The 22,178-nt window shown below is 36.6% G+C and overlaps 1 protein-coding gene across 2 annotated transcripts in view; it reads left to right on the forward strand.

Moving 5' to 3' along the window:
• The window catches only part of SLC38A11 (solute carrier family 38 member 11), a 57,664-nt gene that overhangs the window by 24,990 nt on the left and 10,496 nt on the right, over window positions 1-22,178 (forward strand). Inside the window, exons 8-11 of one of the 2 annotated variants that reach the window (XM_060621282.3) lie at window positions 13,760-13,830; window positions 14,516-14,677; window positions 17,948-18,060; window positions 20,902-21,033. In XM_060621282.3, the coding sequence (XP_060477265.1) occupies window positions 13,760-13,830; window positions 14,516-14,677; window positions 17,948-18,060; window positions 20,902-21,033 (478 nt within the window). The remainder of the gene's footprint in view (window positions 1-13,759; window positions 13,831-14,515; window positions 14,678-17,947; window positions 18,061-20,901; window positions 21,034-22,178) is intronic. The other variant, XM_060621283.3, reaches the window with a different exon arrangement.

Raw genomic sequence — 22,178 nt, forward strand, 5'->3', positions numbered from 1 at the left:
TTCTGAAGACCAGAGAAGGGCATTTGAATGTGCATGCCCATATTTTTTCAGAGATGAGATTATTATCTGAAAGTGTGGTAGACAAAGGTATGTTCAGAACATGAATATTTTAGTTGGTTATATTTAGAAGTTTCACCATGGAAAGTAAGAAGGGATCTGTGCATAGGAATGAAATAATCACACTATATGTTAAATTATCTTTGTGTATTTTATCCCTTTCCCACAATTGCAAGCTCCATGAGAACAGGATTGCATTAGCTCTTTTCACATCATATACCCATGACTCAGCACAGAACCTAACACAGAATTAGAATTGCAGCAAAAGAGTGTTGAATGATCAGTGGAATAAATGAATGAAACTTTGTGCCTTCTGCTTTTAATTGCTTCAATTTGGAGATTAACTATAATTTTGAAGTAATGAGACAGTAAAAATTATCATGAGACAATAAAAATTTCATGCAAAAACATTCCCTGTCAAAGAAAAATTTACTAAGCCTACTTCCATGCCAGCAAAATTAGCTAACTGATTTACTAAAATACCATTTGATTCCAAGTTCTGCAGCAGTGTTAGAACTGGTACATTTTGCCAGACAGATTGCTCACATGAAGCAACAAGTAGATCCATCGTTTGACTTGAGTCTACATGAAAATAGGAAAAAACAGCTGCAAGACAATGTATTCTCAGGAAAGATTCATCCAGTCACTGTGCTAGCAGAGCTGGAGAAACCGCTTAGGCTACTCGGTGTTAAGAATGTATTCTACTCATCATCAATTATTTTTTTAAATGGCTGCCGTAGTGAGTTTTTCACCTGTCTGTTATTTCCAGTGAGAAGCCAGACTGGCATGTGGTGTGATTCACAAACAAAGGGCAAAAATAGAGTAGTCTGTTCTTCCAGTCGACAAGCATTTATGAAAAGTCTAGTTAATGTCAATCTCTCTTCTAGGTGTTCAGGCTATAAAGATGAAGAAAGGACAGTCCCTGACCTTAAATACCTATAGTTTATGGATGGCAACAACAGACATTTGAAAGATAATTTCAATATAATGATGAGTAGAATTATGGGAAAGAACTTAGAAATAGAGACAGGGCCCTTAGCCCAACCTGGGCAGGCAGGTAATAATATTTCAAGATAAAAGAATATATGATCTCCTGCTTGAAAAAAAATGTACTAATGTTAGTTGGGTCAAAAAGGAAAACGGGGAGAGGTTGGAAGCTACTGTTGGCCGAAGTGTGTGAGGCCCAGACATGTGATGTCTTGAACATGTGATGTGTAGAATGGCAGAAGCAGTTCAAGGTTAAGAGGGATACTGCCATTGGTTTGGGAACTATCAAAGGAAAATAAAGTGCTGCCCTTGAGAATTTTCCCAAAAACTCTATCTTGCTTTAAATCATTCCTCAAATATATATTTTATCACAGTTTTAACAACAGCCATGTCTCCATGTTACCTTAAGAGATCCTTAAGGTAACCTCATGTTACCTCATTTGAAAAATTACTGAAGATGGTGCTTTCCTAATCCACTGACCCCCATTCTCCTATCTCCACCACCTACGTAGCCCTCTGTGTTTAGGAAGTAACTAGACTTTGGTGATTCTGAGCTGAGAGTTTGACTAGGCTATGCAAATAAATGACCATAGACAGGCTGGCAGAGACCAACATGGAAGGAAAGCTTCATGTGTAGTGTTAAGAAATTTGAATTTGTTGTTTAGCTGATGGGGCATTGGAGGTTCTTCAGCAGGAGAGCAACTGCAGCAAGTCTCCCTATCAATGGACTAATCTTACAGCAGAGGTGAGTATAGATAGAGGTACAAAGACTCGGAAGGAGTCTATCTATAGCAAGCATCCAGGCAAAAGACAAAAAGGCTGGCAGAAGTGAAGAAGAGGAAGAAGAAGAGATTGATGTCAGAGTGTCCAGCTTGGACAACTGGACTGTTAGATGGTCTAGAACTCACCACCAAAAGGAGAAAATGGGAGAGTCAGTTCAGTCAGTAAGCATTCGCTTACCAGGTCAGTTTCTTAGGATATACGTCTGTGAAGATCAATATAGCACAGTTCCTTTCTGCAGGTCTCACATAACTCATTGGGGAGTGAGGTAGGGAAGACAAATACATAAAAGATAACCTCAATAGACTATTTCATAGAATTATGAGCATGGTGTTATGGAAACACAGAGGAAGGACGCTTGCTTCTTTTAAGTTGTTAACTCAGAGAGGAAGCAGGTCTGGGAAAATCATAGGAAACGTTTAATATTTTAATATCTTGATTTTGAGTAGCTCTTGGAATGGGGAAGAAAATGAAGGAGTAGAAGTCATTCAGTGTTTTGGAAATGCAGGTTGAGTTTAGGGAGAGTCTGGTATGGCAAAGATTGTACAGGAACAATGTGTAAGGTGAAGAATGGCGTAACCCAAGTGGAACCCACTGGAAACAATTATCTGGAGCTCACATCTGAAATTACCTTTATTTTAATATGAACCCACATTATATTTTAATTTAAAAACATTTCATGAAAAACAAAGTAGAGAACCCAGACAACACTCATAATACTAACAAGTTTTCATTTTACCCAAAAGTTCAGTCTGTCCCCTCCCACCCACTCTCTGCCCTTTCAGTCCCAACTCACAAAAACAGTTAACACCAACTTGTGAAGAGTTCACAGAGGAATTGGAGCCAATAGTGGGAAAGAAGAAATAAGTAGGTAATAGAATAAGAATCAAAAGTGATTGGCATCCCAAATGGAAAACAAGAAGTATTTGTGATGTTAATGGTACCACACTGTGCAAACTTTCATATAATTCATATAAAAAATAAAAATTATATTTTGGCAAAAAAAATTAGCATAATGTTTTATGTAAATTTTAGTTCAAGATCAGCTTGGTGTAAAATTTGTTTTTTTAAAAAAGGATCAGCTTTGATGTTTAGAGTGATTCCCAAGAACTTTCCTGAACAGCTTTGTGTGTCCACATAGACCACAATTGTTTACAGAAGAGAATCAGAAGAAATGTGAGCTGGGAGCAAGGAGGTGGCAGAGAGCTGTCAGCTGATGCCCAAGCCGGGGAAATGGGCAGACCTGCCTATATCATTAATAGCTTGTGGTGTGACGGGAAATGTGGAGCCTTTGTTTGTGTGCCTGCCAGAGCACTTAACTCTCAGATGTGTCTGGCTGACAAGGTTAATATGTAAGGATCTCTTAACAGAAAAGCAGGCTCTGCCGAGATTGTATGATTGTATGCCTATGTGTAGCCGAAAAGAGTTTGGGCAGGTACCACAGAGAGGTATCATGTTTGATCCTCCTGATCAGAGGTGTGATGTGCTCAGGATCAGAAGCAATCCCCTTGAAGCTTGTTTTCATTAAGTCTGTGAAGACTAGAGATACATTGGATAGGACCGGCTTTCTGCTGCTTTGCCTTATAAATGCTTAGCTGTTGTGAAGATAAGGTGGAGCTTGCCTTTCAAAATAGGATGAAATGTCTGAATCCAAGAATCCAAGTGGAAATGATGTTGCAAAGTGAATTTATGTCCCTGAACCTCCCCACTCCCATCCCCCTCCACACATACAAAACGTTTCTAAAAAGAATATAATTAAGCATCTGACTGGATTTTTTTCTTTTTTCGGAATAAGAGAAGCTGTCATTGTTTTGAAAGTAATTTGCTGTACCAAGGTTGCAAATTGCCATAAGCCAGTCTCTATTTGTGTTAATAAAAAAATATATTAAAACACTTGAAGCATTATGTCTTGAATCCTCTGAACCTGATGGTAAGCCTCCATTATGTTGCCATGATCCATTTGAAACTTTGTAAGACATTTTATAGGATCCTGCTTCTTTCCAGTACTGCTGTTATTTGGTTTTATTTTTTCTCAAAAGAATACATTCATATATTTTTACAAAATCAAATATTACAAATGGCTTTTAATGAAATAGAGAAACCTTTTTACCAAATCCTTTTCTATTTCATCTCTATCTTTTGACATTTACATCTTTACCTCTGCATAATGTGCTTGTAACTGTTATTTCTGGATTCTCACTCTTTGCCTATATAGTAGATGAAGATTTATCTCTCTCAAATTATCTTTCCTTTTGACCATATCCTAATACATGGAGATATAACACCATGTTCAAAATTAGTTATATTTCTATTCTTGTATACTTTTTCCCCCCAGAATTAATACTTGCTTTTGATTGTGTTTCTAACCAGATTTAGCTGGATGTCCAAGTTAGCTTTTTTTTTTTTTTTTCTTTTGGTAAGGCTTTGAGTTTTTTGAGGCAGTTTTAGGTTCACAGCAAAGAAGAAGGTACAGAGATTTTCTATATACCCACTAACCACACACATGTGTGGCCTCTCTTTGTCCACACCCCCCATCAGAGTAGTACATTGGTTACAATTGATGGAACCAGATTAGTACATCATAATCATCAAGGCCTGTAGTTTCTATCAGAGTTCACTTTTGGTGTTGTACATTCTGTGGATTTGCACAAATGTATAGTCTCATGTACACATCGTATTATCACGCAGAGTATTTTCACTGCCCCCAAAATCCTCTGTGCTCCACCTATTCACCCCTTCCCCTAACCTTCCAACACCAAACAACCACTGATCTTTTTTGTCTCCATAGTTTTGCCTTTTCCATAATGAAATATAGAATCATACAATATGTATACAGCCTTTTCAGATTGGCTTCTTTCACTTAGCAATATGCATTTTGGATTTTTCCATGCCTTTTCATGGGTTGGTGGCTCATTTCTTTTTAGCACTGAGTAATCTTCTATTGTTTGGATGTTCCACAATTTATCTGCTCACCTACTGAAGGACATCTTGGTTGCTTTCAAGTTGTGGCAGTTATGAACAAAGCTGGTACAAACATCGTGTGCAGGTTTTGTATGAACAGAAGTTTGCAAATCCTTTGGGTAAATAACACATAACTCAATTGTTGGGTTGAATATTTCGAGTATGTTAGTTTTGTAAGAAGCCATCAAACTGTCTTCCGAAGTGGCTGCGTGATTTTGCATTCCCTCCAGCAATGAACGAGTCCCTGTTGCTCCACATCCTCACCAGCATTTGGGGTTGTCAGTGTTCTGGATTTTGGCCATTCTGGTGAATGTGTTGCGGTGTCTCATTATCGTTTTAATTTGCATTTCCTTGATGATATATGATGTGGTGCATCTTTTCATATACTTATTTACCATCTGTATGTATTCTTTGGTGAGGTGTCTGTTAAGCTCTATGGCCCATTTTTAATTGGATTGTTTGTATTCTTGAGTTTTAAGTGTTCTTTGTGTGTTTTGGATAACAGTATTTCATGAGATGTGTCTTTTGCAAATATTTTTTCCTAGTTTAGCTTTTGATTTTGATCATTTTGTTACTCTTTCTTCAAATGCTCAAACATGTTAGATAATCTACCGATTTATTTATTTATTTTTTCCTGGAGACCTCCCACTCAGAGCCTTCTAGCCTTCCACCCTGTTGTTCCTTTCTGAATGGATTGATTTCTGTTTGCAGCCCCACTGTCATCCTCTTTTTTGTGTTAGATGCCTTATATCCAGGATCTCATATCTTTCATTTTTCTTTATTTTCTCCATTTTCCAGGGCATCCCACATAGCTTTCTGTTGTCTCTGAGTCTTACACACACACAAGTTTTGCAAAAGGAATCAATTCTTTTTCATCATTAGCTCTCTCTCTGTGGTTGTTACTTCTTCCATTCTCAGCAGCTAACCACGTAAGCATCTGCTTTCTTGTTCTCAAAATGTCTTCTCCACTGATGTCTCTTTTCCATTATCCCCTCCCCCATGAATTTATTCCCATTTTAAATTCCTTTAATATCATTTTCATAAGGTCTGAGGAGAGAAAGAAGGTATATTTCCTTTTTTGTGGGGCTTGCAACTATGCCATGAAGGGAGTAGACCTTACCATACAGGTGTACAGGTAGGGGATGGTTAGAAAGTCCCATCTCGAAATGTATCCAGTTACTGGATTATCTAATCCCCTTCCCTATCTCTTAGTTTACAGCTGCTATTATGCTGTTCCTGATCAAGAGATTAGGAAATAAAAGAAAGAACAACTATCGTATGTATTGGCAATTAACTTATAGCTTTGGGAAGAGATAGCTGTGAAAACCAATGACTAAACTAGGATTTTATCTTGTTTTACTGGGTATTTCTCTACCACCCAAAATTGGGAATTGATTATTTCTGCCTGTCATTTATGCATTCAGCAAAAGTTACTGTGTATTCAATATGGTAAAAATTGTGAGAGATCTATTTCCTATTGCTTCCAAAAACTATTACACACACACACACACACACACACACACACACACACACACGCCTCGAGTTTATAATATGTGTAAGGACATTTCACCTTTTTAAAACAAAATGCAGGTCCCCCTACGTAATTCCACAAAGTGAAACTCTTAAGTTTCCTGTTCAGGTAGGTAGCCTCTGACTGTCTCTAAGAAGGTAGTGGTAAGTGTTCAAGAAATAAACTTAAATGTCACTGTACTTCTATTTTCTCAATGCCAATGATAAAATATAACTATATTCTTTTATAATCTTTGTGGTAAAATACAAAAGGAAGAACTTTTAGTAATATGGACAGAATAAACCCTTTCTATAATTTGAAATTGAAATAACAAAAAAATAATAAGAATAATCCTTAATTTGTGTATGTGTTCATGCGTGCATGTATGTGTAGATAGAAGCTTTAAAATGCAAAAGGTTAATTTTTAACTGTTTTTTTCTTCTTTTAAGCGATTAGTCTATTATCCAGTGATTAAATAATCAGGCAGTTTGCCTCTCTACTCATCTTAGATGTCACATATCTTCAGGTTTAATGAATGCCCTCTTTTATTCAAACGTTTAATTATCTTCCATTGGTGGTAGTCTCCACACCACGGTAGCAAAATTTATCATATCGACACAGAGCCCCAGCTCAGCTGGGGAGACTGATGGCTGCGCTAAGATATAAACCCTGGAGTAAGGTGAGCAGCTCCACGTACCCTGAGGTTGTCTAAAATGGCCTTAGGCAGCTGGAAGGTGCACCAGTTTGACAGATGCAGTTGTGCAGAATATCAGTATATGGGACAGAATACTGAATATTTACTGTGAATATCCAAAGCATAAATGAGCCTTTTCATCTTTTTCATCATTATCAACCAAATGGCTGCCTATTTGGTAGCATATGTGTCTATTCTCAAGATTAATCATTCACTTATTTTAAATAAAATAGCTCAACCTCCTCAAGGTCCCTTTATTCTCTGAAGGAATTATGAATACTATGATGAAGATGGCATTTCATGTATTTGCAGGTTCTTACAGCCAGACTAAGACATGCATTGTTACTTTAATGATAACACAAGGAAAGGGAGAAACAGTGGGAAGGAGGTCTTATCCAATACTGATTGTCCACTATATAACACACTCATTTATTTTCTTATTTAACCCTGTGCCAGATATGTAAATAGAATTATTAATAATGTGGAGAATTATTAATAATAATGTGGAGAATTACTAATAATGTGCAGAGAAAATTGTGACCAGTGTCATTGTAATCTGCCCCAAGGCACTCTGCTAGTATATCATAATGCTAAAATTTAAATCCAAGTTTGTCTGACCTCAAAGCCCGTATTTTTTTCCATTACAGCTTTCTGTATTCCATATGGTTTTTCTCAGCTGTGAGTAAGGTTGTCCTTCATAGAGGAAATTAAGTTCATTGTTGTTTTAGTTGTCCTTTATTAGTATTAACCACAGTTTGGTCTGTAGCCAGAAAATAATCACAGTAAATAAAAGAAGCAGGTAGGAGCCAAATAGAGGTAAAAAGCTAGTCCATTCATCAGCAGGTAACAATAACACTGAAGAGACACTATCGACCTCAGTGGACTAATTTCAGAACTATTGGCTTCCATTGCAAACTCTAGACACACACCAGTGAATGCAGTTGGTTTCAGTTCCTCAGGGAAATAAACTTCAACGGTAGCAATAGAAGAATCTAAACCAAAGACAACTGGGGAGTAGTTCTTATTTGGGGATTTCTTCAGAAGAAGACTTGCCTCCTTTTGTACAAAATAAATATTCTAGAAGAGTTGTATGTTAATTAATATGTTTGAATTTGAATGATCATTTGAAAGCCATTCCCAGTTGACAGGTAATTTATTGTGAATTATACTTTAAAATTCAAGAAAGAAAAAGGAGGGGCACCTGGGTGGCTTAGTTGGCTGGGCATCCAACTTTGGCTCAGGTCATGATCTAGCAGTTCACGAGTTCAAGCCCCATGTTGGGCTCTGTGCTGACAGCTCAGAGCCTGGAGCCTGTTTCGGATTCTGTGTCTCCCTCTCTCTCTGCCCCTCCCCTGCTCATGCTCTGTCTCTCTCTCTCTCTCATTCTCTCTCTCAGAAATAAATAAAGATTTAAAAAATTTTTAATAAAAAAAGGAATCCTGTAATCATTTTGTAATAACAAATTAAATTTCACTTCATTGATTCATATTTCATAGTATTTCAGCATGACTACAATGTACTATATCTTTTCTGCCATGTCTGTAATCATGATAACAATTTTGTTTGTTGGTTTTTGTTTTTTTTTTGCTTTTGCTTTTTGCTTTATTTTGAAGACTCTCTGATATCCATGATTCTTTATACGTTAAAAAAGTACTCTTTCTGTTTATTGTTATATTCAATTCTTCCATTCTTCTACTTGCCTTTCAGAAAATTCAAGTGGTAAATAACAGCTGAAATTTACAACGTAAGCTACACTACAGGAAAAAAAAATTAAACCTCTTTGGGTAATTTCTTTAATTCTTTTAGACATTAGAAAATAATTACGTCTCTGAACAAAAGTTATCAATATGACTCCTTCTAGATCTGTATTGTCCAATATAGTAGCAACTAGCCACATGTAGCTATTCATTTAAATTACATAAAATTAAATAAATTGAAAACTAATTCCTCTATCATACTAGCCATAATTTCACAGTCTCAATAGCCACATGTGGTTAGTAGTAACCATATTGGACAGCACAGATATAGAACATTTCTGTCATCATGGAAAGCACTATTATATAGTGCTGTTCTAAATTATGATATAGAATATAGACCAAGATGACTTCTTTCATCTTTTTTTTTTTTTCTGCACGATCCCCAGCAATTTAAAACAGTAATTGCTAGCTAGGTAGTGGCCAATAAATACTTGTTGAAAATTGAATGAATTGAATGAGTGACTGGAAAACAGGAAGAATGTAGTTTCAGTTGTAGAATATTTGTGGAAATTTATGGTTAAAAATTAGGTTCAGATCCAGAAAGGTTTTATGCAGTAAATATTGTATAATCATACAAAGTTTGGGAAGCAGGAAATTGGGCTAGATTCTTTTGAAATAATTTTCTATATTTATTGCCAATATTTGCCAGCAATAGATTATCATATTTAAAAGTCAATTCATTTCTCTTTCTCTAGAGATAGCTATTATTCTTAAGTTGGTTTAAATCATTCCTGTTTATGCTTTTATACTTTACTATGCATTTATGTATTGACAATAATATCTAGTATTGATTAGTATGTTTGTAAAAATATATATAAATAACCACTATGGTAGGGGCGCCTGGGTGGCTCAGTCGGTTAAGCGTCCGACTTCGGCTCAGGTCATGACCTTGCAGTCCGTGAGTTCGAGCCCCATGTCAGGCTCTGTGCTGACAGCTCAGAGCCTGGAGCCTGTTTCAGATTCTGTGTCTCCCTCTCTCTGTCTCAAAAATAAATAAACGTTAAAAAAATTTTTTTTTTAAATAACCACTACGGTGAAAATATTGCACATTCTCTTCTATAATTCATGATTTTTCCTTCAGTGTTATTTTTCATATATTTCCATTTTGATAGTTAGTACTGAGTGACTCTTTTTCATTGTTCTTATAGCACACAATTTTGTTTATGTCATATTTTACTTATGGATTTATTTATCAATTTTATTGCTTGAAATTGAGAGAGTTTCCAAAGTTTGGGTAATATAAACAACGTAGTAGTGAGCATCCTTATCCATATTTTTGTGTGTGTGCATGTGTGCACTTTCCTAGCCTAGGTCATATATGTAGAAATATAATTGTTTGCTCACAAGTTTTGAGTGCCTTCAGCTTTACTAGATATTATCAAGCTCTTCTCCAAAGTGTTTTACAATTTACAGTTCTCTCCATAATAATTGCAAGTTGTCCTTTCCCAGCAATTTATCAACATTTCTGTGGTTGAATTAAGTGTGAAATGCCTGTTTGTATGGATTTTATTTGAGTTTCTTTGATTATTAAGGAAACTGAGCAACTTGTAGCATAATTATTCTCATTTTCTTTTCTGTCAATTGACTGTTGTTCATTGCTTATTGGAATGTCTTATATACACAACAAATCTTGTTTCCAAGTGTTTAGCTTATCTTTATATTTTAACTTTGTATATGGATTATTTTATTATACAAACATTCTCATGTTTACCAATCTTTACATTGCTTTTATGGGTTTTTTAAAAAATTATTTCCTCCTTGAATGTCATATTTTATTCTTTAAATTTAAATATTAATTTGGGGGAGAACTGACATCTACATGATATTGAGTCCTCTTATTCATATATATGGATACAGTACATCTCTCCATTGATTTGTATCTTTCCTTAAAATTATGTCATGCCATTAAGGTTATGCATATCTTCTAAAATATGTAGTGTTTTTATTGACACTGCCTTTTAAAAAATATTTTACTTGCTTATTTATGTACATCAACCCTATTGATTTTTGTGTATCAATCCTATATCCAGTGACCTTGCTGAATACTCTTATTAATTTCAACAGGTTGTCAGTAAATTCCCCTGAGTTTTCTGTGTACACAATTCTGTTGGGTACAAATAATTTATCCGTTTCCAATGATTACATATCTTACGACTTCTTGTTTTATTGCGTTAGCTAGAAATTCTAGGAATATAGTCCAGAGGCAGTGATAGTAAAGATCTTTACTTGGTTTTCACCTTTAATTATAATATTTCTAAATTTTCACTTTTAAGTGTGTCATTTGCTATAGATTTTGGTAGGTATTCCTATCAGGTTAAGGAGGTTCTATTTTATTAATAGTTTGCTTAGCGTATTTTTCAAATGAAATACTGGATTGTAGGCTTTTCTACAGATTCTGAAATGCTCATAAGCTTTCTTCTTCCATTAATTTGTTGATGAGATGAATTAACATTAATAGATTTTTGTTATTGAACAACCCTTGCATTTATTTGAAAAACTCTGCCTACTCAGGATTTTTTCTTATACATTGCTTGTTACATTTGATAATATTTCATTTTGTATTTCAGCATCTCTAGTCTAAAATCAGAACAGTTTATAACTTCATTTTCTCAATCACGATGGGTATCAAGTTTTCAGAAATCTCAAAATATACTGAGAAACTTTCTCTCCCTCTCCCTGCCTCTCACTTGCACGTACATGTGTCTATAGCTGGTTGATTCTGGAACTAATTTCAGGCTCCTTTATAAAAGATTGGAAAGCTATATTTAATGCCTCTTTCTTTCTCTTTACCTAGATTTGGACCCACATGCATTCTATCAGTAACATCTTTTTTTGGTATTTTTCATCTTATGAAATCAACATCGCTAAGCTGAATACAAAAAAATCAAAATTATCTCTTTGTACTGTTTCACACTCCATCTTATCTAAAAATATATTCAATGAAACATATGGACCAGGAAAGATTTTAAAAACTTAAGTGGAGGAAGAAGAATGAAAATCAAACTCATACCTTTTTATTACCAATAAAAGAAATAAAAAGTAGAACAGTACCATAATCTGTACTGAAGGGAAAAATGAGTTGTATTATCCATGTGCAAATACAGCAAGAGAAAATAGATATTTTAAAACCTATTAAAAAGTTTAAAATCTTCCAAGTTTCTGTAATTTTTGTTGGTTTTAAAATTTTTTAATGTTTATGTATTTTTGAGAGAGATAGAGAGACAGAGCATGAGTGGGGAAGGGGCAGAGAGAGAGAGGGAGACCCAGAATCCAAAGCAGGCTCCAGACTCCGAGCTGTCGGCACAGAGCCCGACTCCAACTCACGAGCCGCGAGATCATGACCTGAACTGAAGTCGGACGCTTAACCAACTGAGCCACCCAGGCACCCCCAAGTTTCTGTAATTTTTAGTGCTGCTTTTCTACATCATTTCTTAAAGACCATGGACAAACTATGTATTTTTCCATGTTAACGTTGGAATTTGACAGGTACTCTGTTCCCAGTCGATGTTCACTGCAGTAAGAACAGTGGAGGCAGCAGGTGGCAGCAGTTCCCACTCAAAAAACTGGGAATCACGGCAAGCCATGTAACAGCCTGAGGCCTCCCTTGTAGGCTAGCTGGTTCTTTTGTGTAACTGCTCATTTCAAATATGGGGGGGAAATCGATATAATGCATAAATCCCACTAACTTTGACAAAGCAAATGAGACTTTTTTTTGCGTGCCTATTTTACGCAGAGAATGAATAACAAATTTATGAATTAGATGGGTGTACAGCTATTGCCTTTATGCTTTCTACGACCCTCCTTCCTCTTTTCCCCTCTTCTGTCCTAGTGTATTCTTTTGGGTTTCACTCAAGCCTTTACTTTTTCAGGGAAGCCGGACATCTTTTAACATTTCCCTACATTTTATTAAATGACAATGAATTACAATAATAATAAGCTGATAATATTAGTGACCACTTATTGAACACTTATTATATGTAAGGCTCTCTTCCAGAAAACTTACATATTTTATCTCATTTAATTCACACAATCATTCAATGGAGTAGTTACTACTATTATTACCCACATTTTATAGATATCAAAGCTGAAATGCAGAAAGGTTAATAACTTGCCTAAGGTCACCCAACTAATAGGTAGAAGGGGCTAGAAGACTAATACCAGCTATCTGACCTTGGAACCTAGGCTCTTCACCATTATTCGGGGATATGTTAACCAGGAGACAAATCTCTACCAATAGACAGACTGACAAATATTTTAATTGCGCTAAAGAATAGGGTAATTTAAAGTTCATATATTCCAAAACGTCTTTGAGAAGTACTTCCACAGGTAAGAATTTGAGGCCACTAACAGTTCAGTATGAAAGGGATGGGCAGCAAATCTCAACTTCTTCACTTACTATCTGTGGAAGCTTGACAAGTTACACCACCACCCAGAGGTTAACTTTCCTAATGTATTAAATGGTGACAATAACTCTTGAGTGTTATTATGAAGATTGAGATATCATAGGATAGTTCCCAGAATACAGTTGAGTACATCCTCAATTAATATTAGTTCATGTCCACCTTCTTGAGTAAAGTGTAGTGCCAACTATGGATTTCCCTTGGGTAGGATGAGCCTGGAGAATGAGTTAAAGGGGAATGAAGGGAAGTATTCATTAACTGAGGAAGAACATTGCATTATGAATTTTTGTATTTCCCTCAGTGAGTATCTTAAATGATGAGTGCATAACCAATGTATCTTGTTAAGCTGATGACTAAATAAAGTCACAAAATTAAGTAGTCAGTGGATATTTTATGTATGTACAGTCTTTTCAAGCATTTGACATGCATTTTAGAGGACCAAGGTTACCATTACATTCATGTTCCTGAGAAATTATTCACAATTAAGGAAGATTAATGGGAGCCCCTTATTAATTTCTGACTCAGTTTTCATTGTGACAGCATTTTGTGTTCTCTGATATGCTTAGGCTTGTGTTTGTTTGATCATTCATTAAATACCTGATTTATCTTCTAGACCAAAAACAGAAGATGCCTGGGTATTTGCAAAGCCCAACGCCATTCAGGCTGTTGGTGTTATGTCGTTTGGTGAGTATATGGTTTCAAAGGCCCTTTCTCAATATGGAGTCTTCTGTATAATGAAAAAAAAGTTTCGTATTTGTGTCTGGAGAGCAGATGTCCTAAGTTTTAGACTTCCTATTAGCAGCATATGATCTAGTTTGTGCCAACATAAAATTAGGCTCAAACTTTTCTCACTCATCACTAAAGTTTGATTTAATTTGGACAAGTCTCTTCCTCGTGCAGACAACTCATTAAAGTCATCTTGTTTCTTAACTTGAAAATGGAGCAAGTGTTGTTATGTGCTTCTTCAAAACCTTGCACACAAAGTATTACAAATTGGCCAGATGTCTAAAGCTACTCTGTTATATCCCAGATTGGAAAAGAAGCCATGGACTGGAAATATAGTGTTGTTTAGATTTCCCTTAAAACTGGAAGGCCAGTAGGAAATGGAAAATAGGAGAGAAAAGTTGGATAGGCCTGGTTTATATCAAGAGTGACATGAATAGACTACATAAGCCCAATGTGAGTGAAATTTCTCATTCCTAAAGCCGTTACAAAGTTATTTTCTGACATAGCTAGTAAATTAATGTATTTGAACTTCAGTAGCATTCCAAAGTCATATACATCTCCGAATTTTCAGAAGAAAAAGAGAACCTTAGTGTTTGTTTTAATGACGCTTGTTTTGTTTTGTTTGTTTTGTTTTGTTTTGCAGCATTTATTTGCCACCATAACTGCTTCTTAGTTTATGGTTCTTTGGAAGATCCCACAGTAGCTAAGTGGTCCCGCATCATCCACATCTCCACCTTGGCTTCTGTATTGATCAGTATTCTCTTTTCTACATGTGGATACTTGACATTTACTGGCTACACCCAAGGTAAAATGAGAGATTCAGTCTCATCATATTTTGCTATTTACATGGAGTGGTTCTGTCACTTCTCATTTTGGGTACAATTATACCTAATGTTCTACTCCGAAGTATCACTAATCTCTTCTACCCATTCTCTCCTCAACCTTCCTGCCTCTGCTGTTTCTGTTTTGTGATTCTCTCCCTTTTAAACTGCTAAACTTATTTCTGTAGTTCATTCTCTCTCTTCTTCCATGCTTTCACTTAAAAGCACTTGAATTCTGGCTTCCCTCCCCACTACCCCCTGCAGCTTCACTTTCAGAGATATCAGTATCTTCCTGATCTTCAAAGTGAATAATCTTCTTGGTTCTGATTCTCATGCACCTCTGTGAGTCACTTAACGGTTCTGAACATCCTGTCTTTTCTCCCATAGGAGAAGGAGCACCATCATATCATCATTCACTCTGTTCATATTTTTTTTTACTCCCGGAGTGATTGCTCTCTGCTTTTTCCTACCTTCTTTCCCCTTCTCCCCCCACCCCACCCTCTCCATTAACTGACTCAGGCAAGTTGCCTTCTTTTCTCTGAACAAATTCTCTGGAGATTGCCCTTGTTTTAAACTCTAGTCCAGACTTAGCCTTTCATTTCCAGTCTCTTGCCTGCAGGACATACCTATTTAGTTGTCCTGTTCTTACCTTAAACACAGAACATCATCTTTCACACAAAACCAGCCCTCCCCTCCTTCCGTCCTCCCTCAGGGCACCACTCCACACTGAATTTACTTCTCTTTTCCCTGTTCACCCAGGCCCAACAACCGAATGGCTCTCTCTTCTGCTTCCTTTGACCTGTGCGTTCACCCCTCCGTGTAGTGTAATATCCAGGGTAATCTGACAGCCCGCTAAATGCTGTGATTCAAACATGTCACAGCTTTTGCAGGTCTATTATCTCATTTGACCTTGAAACAACCCTATGAAGGTAAGTGGAATAACTAGTTTTACCCCCTGCTTAGAACACAAAGAGGTGAAGGAACTTGCCCAAGCTGGATGGTGACAAAGTAGAAAACAAGTTTCCTGACTCCCAGTCCAATTTTCTTTCCATTCTCTCTTGCTGTCTACCCCATTTTGGTCAAGTGTGACCCATTAAAAGCTGTCTCTTTTCCTCCAGACCCTCTTCCCTTAGTTGTCAGATGACACTAGGTAGTCTTGAGTGAATGGTCATCGTTTCAAATAGAGGTTACTGGTGACTATGATGATAGGCGGGCATTTTTCAAATAATGAAAAAAAGTAAAAATGCCTTCAGAACAAAGTGGTTAGTATAATTCCAGTGCCATCAAAAATATAATACACACATATGCCATGAAAGTGCAGTAACAAAGTGATTGTGAACATCCTGATAAAAATTGTGTTTTAGAACATTGCCATATATCACTGTTGCTGTATCATTTGCCAAGGTGAATGGCCTGTAGGCTCCAGTCTGTACAAAACCTTGGTTTTTAAATGCCTTCTCTGTAAGACATAAATCCTTTATCTTAGTCACACCTTCCTAATGTTGTTATCAGTGGTAATTGCTTAGATATAATTAAATCTTTATATAACAATGCTGACAGGTTGGTTTGGGTTTGGGTTTTTGTGTTTTTTTAACCTAGCTATAATTCCCGAAAATACACTTAGACTCAAGCTGGAATAAGCTGCCACTGTTCCTTCAGGCTGTTTCATTTGAGGCAAATCTGGTCTTATCTGTGCACGCTGCGTGCTTCCTTTCTTTTCCCTCTTAGTAGATAAATTTCAGCTTGTGAGGCACTAAGGACTGCAGGTTGCTCTGGACGTTCCAGGCACTTTTGAAAAGGGGCAGGGCCCATTTTGTAGAGAAGATTAGTGAACAGGGACTTTTAGTCCTCTTTTCTCAGAATGGTGGAACCTTTTCAGTCAACCTTGAAACAGGCCTCTGCCACGACTGCTCTGTGGTTTAATCCCTTCTGCCCTAAGGGACACTAGACAGGAATGTGCATTTGTTCTAATTGACAGGAGGAGGGGAGAAGAGTCATTAGAGTCTTGGCAGAGCCAAGTCATTTAGCTTTTTAAAGAAAAAAAAAGGACAGAAATACAGTTTTGTTTTCTTTTTAAACAGTATGGTAGTGTGTGACTTTGATCTGATATCCTGTTCAGTCTAATTGGAAAACATGACCAAAATTTTAAAATGTAAGCATGTTATATTTAGGAAATGAACAGGCCCAAATATTGTTTGTTTCAGTTCTGGGAAGATTTTTGCCGCCATGACTTCTGGGCCCTCGTTAGATCCCTCCATTTCTTCATAGATGTCTGAGAAAAGACAGTGTCGAAATAGGAATTGGTCCAGGGCGCCTGGGTGGTTCAGTCAGCTAAAGCATCCAACTTCTGCTCAGGTCACCATCTCACGGTTCATGAGTTCAAGCCCCGTGTTGGGCTCTGTGCTGACAGCTCCTTCTGTGTCTCCCTCTCTCTCTGCCCCTCCCCCGTGTGCATGCTGTCTGTCTCTCTCTCTCTGTCTCTGTCTCTCTCTCTCTCAAAAAATATATAAACATTAAAAAAATTTTTAAAAAAGAATTGGTTCAAGGTGTACATGGTCCATTGTTTAGTGTGGAACTAATTAAATATAATGCTTTTCCTCAGAAATAACCATATTTCCACAGTTTTAAATCAGTGCTCTTACACCAAGGTTGATCCGATACCATGAAAGGTAAATTCTTGCTGTGACAGGGGGTTTGTGATTGAACCCTATAGCGTGGTCTACAGGAAATTCAGCTCCCCAGATGTACGGGTCTACTCTTCCTTTCAGGATTGCCCTTGATCTAAGAATAACATTTCAAAAGGAAATTTGTTTATTTTAACATACTTTTTTTTTTTTTTTTTTTAATAACGAAGTCACTTATTTACCAGAAACAAAGACCAGAAGCAAGTTTATAAAACCAGTGTACAAGAATTTAGGGAGTTGATTCAGGTGTCAGAAGACAATGGATAAAAGTATTTTTCAGATGTTGATACAAATTTAAGGCAGATCTACTAAAAACAAACAATGAGAGTAAGGGAAAAACTACTAGTTATAAAATCATCTTCAAGTTGGCACAGGTACTAGTTTTAATATCAGTCAATAATTATAGAGTTATCGAATGCAAACATGCTATATTTAGACTTGGCAGTCTGTTCCATTGATTAAATGAAGTTTCTGCAGCTCGACTTACATGATAAATACCCATTATCTGATTTGTTAGGTGTTTATCTCGAATATTCAGTTGAAATAAATCTATTTTATATTATTCTCTAGGAGACTTATTCGAAAACTATTGCAGAAACGATGACCTGGTAACATTTGGAAGGTTCTGTTATGGAGTTACTGTCATTTTAACGTACCCAATTGAATGCTTTGTGACTAGAGAGGTAAGCACAATTCCTTTCCAACACTTTATCTAGTTGATCCCTCTACTACATTTAATTCAGGAAGACTTGTAAATAATTTAATTCTGCAAATTTGCAAGTGCACGATGAGGAATAGAAGTTATAAAATTTTCTTTTTCAACCAGTGTAAAGAGAATTTCATACTCAAATGCTTACAAGTTATTTTTTTCTAAAATTGGATTTGAAGATCACGTTTGGTGGTTTAGTTTATATTAGCATAAGTATAAATATTTATACAACTGCATTCCAAAATGAATGCCAGCCTTTAATAGGGCCAAACTAAGTTGTTTTTCCTTAAAAACATTTTTACAGAGAAATTAAGTACTGAGATTTAAAACATGTTTTACAGAATTGTCCTTTTGCTAAGATTGTTTTAGAAGTCAACATGTATTCAGGCACCTTGGAACAGATTTTGATCAGTTGTGTTATTTTTAAAAAATGAAAATATCTTACTGTACATGGAAAACCAAAATCAATTTAAGCCATTAGTTTTACAGATATATTTCATTTATATATTTATCCAAGTATATTTATCTCTATTTTACACCATGTAAAATGATAGAGATGGTATATTACATATATATGTTTTTGTGATGTATTTGTACTATATATATATATATATATATATATATATATATATATATATATGTGGATTTGTGAAGGATGATTAAGTGAAAAAAGAACTCACTCTTTTTGTGTAAACTTGGATAACATGGCTTGTTGGGAATCCCTTATACAGTCAGCGAAAAATCCACTGTACGAGTCAGCAGAAAAACATGATCCTGTTTCACAGTGGTTCTTTCAGCAATCACACTGAAAAGGGCTTAGTTTTAGGATCTATTCCTAGAGGCTGTTTACACAGTGCGCCATGTGAATGGGTCTAATGTGTGAAGTGAAATGCCTAAACGCCACAGAGCTTTAAATACACTAACTGATCGGCTGGCTTCTAGAGGAAGACCAGTGCCTACCTCACGCCTTTTCTGGGGTAAGGAACTGCTCAGGGAAATGGAATAAGGAAATATTAAGCACTATGTATGTCCTTTACAATTAGCACTTGTCCTCACTTACAAATGTGTAAATCACAGGCCCGTTCTCCAACTTGAATATAAGAGAGAAGTATACTGAAATTTACTTTTATGAAGACTTTTTAAAATCTAAGGGCCTGTAAAGTATTTGCTGTTGTTGGATGCAGGAAATGGTTTTATTTTAGCTTCTGCCCAGTACTTTGGGTTCAAATCTGATCTCTAGATCAGCAGTAACAGATGGTACATTCTCGTGTGGTTTCTGGTGAACTGCTTATGGACCATCTGAGTCACTCCACCTGCACAGCTTATGTCTTCAGTACTTGGAACTTGTGTTTCCTCTCTAGCTGCCATGACAGGAAGACAGAACTAAATCAAGATCTCTGCCATGGTAGCAAATACGAGGCAGAGGAACCTCAGATATACTTCATTCATTCACTTCCTTTTTCTCTCTCCTCTGTCTATACACACACACACACACACACACACACACACACACACAGTCAAAGCCATTTCTATTCATAGGTTAAGTAGCCAGCCACATAAAAGGATGCCAGAAAGCCTGCCCAGACCCCTAATGAATGTCTCTCACTAGCCTGCTGCACTTTCTACTCTTAGAATTTTGTCAGAGGCATCTACAAGAATGAATTTTAAATATTTGGAAAAACATTACCAATTGTAAAACCATAAATAAGTAAAAGTTATTAGTATCCCCATTAATTATTAGCAGAGTATGGCAGTATCCAGTCTGTGGGGAATGCTACTTATCTAGGAATATTACTTAGTACAGCTTGGAGGGTTGGCTTCATTAAGACTTTCTAGGGGCGCCTGGGTGGCTCAGTCGGTTACGCATCCAACTTTGGCTCAGGTCATGATCTCACAGTGCGTAAGTTCGAGCCCCGCGTCGGGCTTGTGCTGACAGCTCAGAGCCTGGAGCCTGCTTCAGATTCTGTGTCTCCTTCTCTCTCTCTCCCCTTCCTCTGCTCATGCTCTGTCTCTCTTGTCTCAAAAACAAATAAACATTTAAAAAATTTAAAAAAAAAGAATTTCTAGCATCTGACCTTCTACCATTTTCAACTCTTGTCTCAGAGGTTCCCTTGCACAGAGTCAACCCTGTTCAGACTGTCTCCTCCTTGTCTCCCATAGGTATCTTTCCTGTTCTTCTTACCTCTTTTGCTCTTTTCACATTGTTGCCTCAGTCTGTAATTCTGCTCTAAATCCTACCCGTGTTTCAAACCCTATCTCAAGCCAAGGTCAGACAGGCATATTTCAGAATTGCTGTAGAGCCAATTACTCTCTAAGAAAGATGGATCTAAGTAACTAAAGCTCTTTCTGTTCTAAATTCTATTTGATTATTTTATCCAGTCATAAATTGATCACTATTTGCTTTTTTAGATGGGTTGAATCTCTACAATCTACTTTCATTCAAATAATCTAAATAGCATCTGTAGTTTCTATTAGTGGCAGCCTTATTGAACTCATACTTTTTAAGGTAACTTCCCAACATCATTCTTACACTTAAGAAATAGTTTTTTTCATACATTATTATACCATGTTCTGAGGCTGTAAGATAACCTACTGCCTATATAATAATTCAACAAAGAATATTTGTTGTTGAAATGTGTATGCATATGTGTGCAAGTACTTCAGAAATATAGGATGTTCATATGGCTTAAGATTTGATTGATTGCCTTACTGGTAGTGTTTTATGTAGTCCTAAATGCTATAATATGATATACTTACTTAATAAGTCCTCCATGCCTCTGAGAATCCCTCTCTAAATAATGTGTTTATTTGGCAGGTAGTTGCCAATGTGTTTTTTGGTGGGAATCTTTCATTGGTCTTCCACATTATTGTAACAGTGGTTATTATTACCATAGCCATGCTTGTGTCATTGCTGATTGATTGCCTTGGAATAGTTTTAGAGCTCAATGTAAGTACAATTAAAATTTACACCTTCTATCCTAAAAATAAAAATCTCTTTAAAAAGAATGTTTACATTTAACAAAGGTTCTATTTTCCTTAACAAAGGTTGAGCTTTCTGAAATGGAATGAAAATGTGTTCATTATGTTATAATAAATATTAGAGTGATGATATTGTCTACTTTATATAACTATATACTTTTTTAAATGTTTACTGATTTTTTTTTTTATTTTCAGAGGGAGAGAGTGGGGAAGGGGCAGAGAAAGAGGGAGAGAGAGAATCCCTAGGAGGCTCCATGCTGCCAGCACAGAGCCTGATGTGGGGCTTGAACTCACAAACCATGAAATCACAACCTGAGCTGAAATCAAGAATCAGATGCTTAACCGATTGAGCCATCCATGCACCCCTATAGGACTATATACTTTTCGAGCAGTGGTTCTCCAGTGGGGGAAATTTTTCCTCACTCAGCAAACATTTTTGGTTGTCACAGTTGGGTATGTGGGTACCACTGGCATCTATTGGGCAAGGTCTAGGGATGCTGCCAAAGACTCCACAATGCACAGGACAGCCCCCATCATAAAGAATTACCCAATCCAAAGTGTCAGTTGTGCTGAGGTTGAGACACCCTGGTTTGGAGCACTTTTTCATATTTTATTTTCTTTTTTTTTAATGTCTATTTATTTACTTTGAGAGACAGAGGGAGGGAGAGAGAACGAGTGGGGCAGAGACAGAGAGAGAGAGAGAGAAAGAGGAAGAATCCCAAGCAGTCTCCACACGGAGCCTGACACAGGGCTCAATCCCATGGCAGTGAGATCATGACCTGAGCCAATATCACGAATCAGATGCTTAACCCACTGAGCCACCCACGCACCCCTCATATTTAATTTTGTGTAATAAATAAACATTACTAGGGGGCCTGGGTGGCTCAGTCGGTTGAGCATCCGACTTTGGTTCAGCTCATGATCTCATGGTTTGTGAATTTGAGCCCCACTCGAGCTCTGCACTGAAAATGCAGAGCCTGCTTGGGATTCTCTCTCTCCTGCTCACTCTCTACCCCTTGCTTGCTCTCTCGCATCCTCTCTCTCTCACAAAAATAAATACACATTTAAAAAATATTACTAAAAATAACTATATATTATGTGGATCTGGAAGTT

This window comes from Panthera onca, chromosome C1 (assembly GCF_046562875.1).
Source record: "Panthera onca isolate mPanOnc1 chromosome C1, mPanOnc1 haplotype 2, whole genome shotgun sequence".
NCBI classification, from domain to species: Eukaryota; Metazoa; Chordata; class Mammalia; order Carnivora; family Felidae; genus Panthera; species Panthera onca.